This window comes from Limulus polyphemus, unplaced genomic scaffold (assembly GCF_000517525.1).
Source record: "Limulus polyphemus unplaced genomic scaffold, Limulus_polyphemus-2.1.2 Scaffold2572, whole genome shotgun sequence".
Lineage (NCBI taxonomy): Eukaryota > Metazoa > Arthropoda > Merostomata > Xiphosura > Limulidae > Limulus > Limulus polyphemus.
This window is the reverse complement of record NW_013668182.1, coordinates 65,170-70,275: the sequence shown is the minus strand read 5'-3', so window position 1 is coordinate 70,275 and position 5,106 is coordinate 65,170. Positions and strand designations below refer to the sequence as shown.

Genomic DNA, 5,106 nt, shown 5'->3' with positions numbered 1-5,106 from the left:
CCCATTACACCTAACAAACTGTGAATACTTAACTCCTACACTAGTCTTAACCATCGTATTTATACTGATAGCCTGATAATAAATACTCAATAGTAAATACCAGTAGCCTATTACTAATACTGTTAAGCCAAACGTTTAAGAACCAATTATATTATTTTTTTAATCATTACTTTGTCTTCACACTAAAGTAATAAAGTTTATCTTTAATTATGCAGGACTTAATAATTTATTAGAACAATATATGTAACATTAATAATAAAATGTATTTAGCCCAATTTATATTATAACCTACCTATATCTATAAGCAGAATATAAACTAATGGATCTAAGTTCAAATAAACACGTTAATTCTAGAACACCAAGAAGCAATAAACTAATTTTTAGATTGTATTTATTTAATAAAACAATGTATTTATCAAGTTTTATGATTTACCAGTAAGTTAAAATATACCTAAACCTAAAGTACCATTACACATACTCAGCCTATTTTAATTTGTAGGAATAATTTACACCATTAAACTCTAACTTAAAACTTTGACTGTCTTACTTTTATTTACCAATCTTATTATATCTAGATTATTGTTTTATTTAACCCAAATTACTACAAATTATAATAATAATATTAAATAACTTTCAGAAATATACAAGAGCTTAACTTTTCAACATCTTCCCTCTTCAGCCACACCCCTTATAATAAACCTCGAAGTTACTTGTAATAATATGTTCATGAAAAGAGTCAATAAATTCACTAATGAAACAAACAGAAGGCAAGTTATTGATTTCTTTTGGTTTATTTCTATCATAAGATTTTTTTTTTGTATCTTATAATACTAAAAAAATTGGGTGAAGGCTGGAAGTTTTACATTGTAGAATTTTATGGTGGTTTAATTTTACCTTAAGGTTATATATAAATATTAAGGGTAACTGCCTTTCCACAACTGGCTGCAGATAACAAAAGGCAATAGGAGTTGAGATGTTGCGGGTTCAAGCATTCAACTCCCAACCTTTAACCGATTCTCCCTAGTTGCTGCTGAGTTTGACATCGGTGTTTGGATCTTGTCTGATAGATGGAACATCCCCAAAACATTTGGGTGCTATGGCCACAGACATTATCCATTATGACTTGAGGATGAGAATAAGAACTGGTAATGGAAGAATAATTCAAAATCTTTATCTCATTATAATATTTTTGTTTTTTAATAAGATCATTATTGTTTTATAGTGCTGATTTTAATCACCCATGGACAATTAATGTATTTAATAGTATTCGATTTATTGATTCATATATAAGTAGAAAATGTGAAGGTGATGAAATAAAGAAATTAGACTTTTGGAGATGAATTGCCTTTAAAAACTATGGTAGTAATTTACTTTCCTGGTAATATTTTGAGCAAATGCTCTTTTTAAAGCCAGAAACAAGCTTATTAGTTAATAACAATAACAGTAATTGTCATTATGTGACAGGCTTGTTTCTGGCTTAAAAAGAGAGCATTTGCTCTAAACGTTTCGAAGAAAATAATTGCTATATATATAACACAAGATAATGTGAAACAATATTTATTAAAGCTAAAAATAAAACCACAGTTCTCTAGCTTTTTGATTTCACAAGAGGTTTCCTTTAGTTTTATCCCTTCTCTTATTACCCCCCCTATTTATCATTGTTTTAGATATTTACATTATAAAATGTATACTTTGCATCTGAAATGTTCATGTTACTTGTTACTCTTCACAGGGTTTTACATGATATTACAGTGACTAGTGGGTTAGCTAGATAAGAGAAAATTTTAAAATTATCAGATTTATTACTCCACATAAAAATAAACTAAGCTTCAAAGTTTTAGAAAATTTAATGATCAGTCATAAAAACAAAAAACCTATCAATAAAATGTTATTTGCAGCCATTTCTGAAGCTTAATAACAATGAAGTTAGGATCATAATACAGTTTAAAATATAAATCTGCCAGAGGTTTGATTGCATGGATTTATCAGATGGCTAAAACTTTTATACTGTCTAAATTTTAGTGCTACTGTGCTCCTTATGAAGTAAGTGCAGTATGTGAGCTATGAAATAGCTTAAGCTTCTGCTTATGTTGTAGGGACATATACTACAAAGTGAATAAAACTAAACTACTGTCCTAGCTGAAAACAAGTTCATTCACAATAATATTTTTCCTGTCATATGCTCAAACTTAAACTTTAATAATTTGTTATGGGTCACTGTTTCAAACATCTCACAAATACAATACTACCTTCGTAAAGTTAAAATTACTAAGTACATGAGGAGGCAGGAAGAACTGACTTGTAAATTACCAGGGCTCATTTAAAATTTAGCATGAAACTATCCCATAGAAACATTTTAAACTATGAGCAAAAAACTAAGTTTTTGAATCAAATTTACTATAAATATAGGTGACTTTTACTATATATGCTTCCTGTATGTATCTTTAAATACATATGAGAAATTTAGTCCAATGCTTCTGGTAACCAATATATTTCTCTCTTTCAAATTTATGCTATAAAGGCTTTGCTGCTTCTATCATATAAAAACACTTTTCTTTCTCAATGCTAGCATCATCTCATTTCCAACAGCAAACAAATTGCTTTGGTGTATGCCTAATCCTAAATTTAACATAGAATTTCTCTGATGATTCTGGTACCCTACCACTACCATTCAGGCTTTATTGGATGTTCTATCTTAAAGCAAATACTTTCCTTGTTGGGCTGGGGCTAACAGAGTGCAGGTTCCCATGAAATATCATTGGCTAATGCCATCCACTAATTTCACACTTATTTTAGATTTAACCAAATTATAAGTCTCATTACCCCCCTCCTAGTTAATAAAAGCTGGAGCCGGGACTGTTTCTCTGACGTTTTTTTTTTTCTCCCGTTGCCAATAACATGCAGCTGAGGCTTTAACGTTTGTCTTACCCTAATACATGTACTTTTTTCTTGAGCATTTGTTTCATTTTCCACCCCAAATCACATACTTTATATGATGTTGATACGTGTTTTTCCATTGCCAGTAATGTATATTTAAGAAAAAATTAGGAGATGACTTAGCTTAAAGTACTATAGAAGTGTTTGAAATTTGTCTATAAACTAATAATTTCTAACCTTGCTAACTTAACATCAGGACCTTCAGTAGCTCTGATCAGTATAGCTTCAAGTTTCTGTAGAACAACCATCATCATAGCACGGGTAACTGGCAGCTGGGAGTTATCCAGTTGTTTCCACTCATCCTAAGAATAACCACATAAAATGTTCAGTTGTTTTCTTCATAAAGATGGCAAAAGAATCCAGTCAATCCATAAACAAAAAAAAGAAGCTAATATTAGTTTAATTTTTTCAATTTTGGTCTGGGTTATATTAACACAAACAGGACTTTAGTTTCTTTTATGCCTAATTATAATTAACACATAAAAACCTTAATACAAAATCATAGTTATGTCATATACTTCTGTAGAATAAATGAACAATATTATAAACTTCAGGATAGTTGAACATCATTCAACAAATATTGGAAGGGCCACAGTAAACTTCCAAATACAGGAAAATGAAATCAAATGTATAAACATAATAAAATTTTCTTCATCATCAAGCTATGCTTGCATTATCCCCGAATAAGTATAATAGTAATTTTCAACTGTCCATCATTAGTAATAAACGTATATAGGGTAATTCACTATGTCTCAAATGCTTATTTGGAAACATCCTCTTGAAGATAAAGGAAAACAATAGAGGGTGTTCTCAACTTTGTTATAGAATGATGGATCTGGATGTTTAATAAAATGTTTTGATTTAAAACTTTAAAATCATGCAGCTACACAAGTGAATTGTTTTGCAATGCCCATGTCAACATATGAATACTATTATAGATAAGTATATAGTCTGTAATTCCATTTAACTAATGAGTATAACTATTAAAAAGCATACAATATTTTCGGGAGAAACTGTTAATTATAGACATCTTCAGCAGATAACAAATTATATATAACTTACAGACTCAGATATTAGCACATTTAAATATAATTATGTTACAAATTAAGAATTTCCATATTACAGACTTCTGAGATCTTCTGGTTTCTCCATCTTGGGTGTTTAACACTTTCTAAAGATCAAATTTTAAGTACAATGGATAAAATTACCTCATGGAATCGAACTGTATGATGCCTCGACAAGTTTAATGAAGATGAAGAATGTTTAAGGATAAGACGGATGTTTCCTTGTAACACCACCAGAGGATACTCATCTAACCTACTATCAGGAAATCGACTTTGACCACGGCTTTCAATTTCAAACACAAGTTCACCATTGTAAGCCAACACCTGCAAAATTATTTTTTCATTCTTTTTACAACAATACATCTGTAGTGCCATGCTGAATTTCTCTTATTCTGAAGCACCAAAAACTAATTTAAGATAAATTACAATATTAGAAATAGGTCAATAATTACCATTACTGTAATATATATAAAAGAGTTGGTTTGTATTAAAAAAAAAAAAGTGAGAACAATTTGTAATATTTATCTTCAACCCACAATTTTGATTACTTAACCAATGAATATAGAGAATTATGATTTTATAATCAATATATAGTAAGTAATATCTTGAAGATCTCATTTTCTCAGTCAATTTAACACAAAAAACAAATGTGAATTAACTGAAAACATTTTGTGTTTAACAACCTTAATATAAATGTCTCTAGCAGCCCACCTATAAGCTTGAAGGCTTACAATGCTAAAAGTTGGTGATTGATGCCCATGGTAGGCACAGTGCAGATAGCCCATTATGAAGCTTTGCACTTAACAAATCCACACAAACTTAAAATTAAGAACAAGCAGTTGAATTTTCAAAGGGATATATATCAAAAGTTTCAAGAGGTTTTAAATAATTATGTACATGTATTTTTGTTCAGAAGAAATGGCATAGTAAAGATGTTTCTAAACTTTCCCAACTCAAGATGATTTTCTGGAATCTATTCTCAATTGGGAGGGATGAATTATTATTAAGGTACATTTTAATAGTGTACTAGTGCTCCAATATTTCAATGATTAGTTTTGTTTATTCAAAAGGACTGAGATCATTGTAAGTAATTTAAACTATATAT

At 29.6% G+C, this 5,106-nt stretch overlaps 1 protein-coding gene across 1 annotated transcript in view; it reads right to left on the bottom strand.

Annotated features, from left to right (window-relative positions):
- Positions 1-5,106, bottom strand: part of LOC106467335 (laminin subunit alpha-2-like) — a gene marked incomplete at its 5' end in the record, with an annotated part of 162,333 nt that overhangs the window by 92,365 nt on the left and 64,862 nt on the right. The window contains 2 exons of the mRNA XM_022395494.1: positions 3,115-3,239; positions 4,146-4,325. Coding sequence (XP_022251202.1) covers positions 3,115-3,239; positions 4,146-4,325 — 305 coding nt within the window. The remainder of the gene's footprint in view (positions 1-3,114; positions 3,240-4,145; positions 4,326-5,106) is intronic.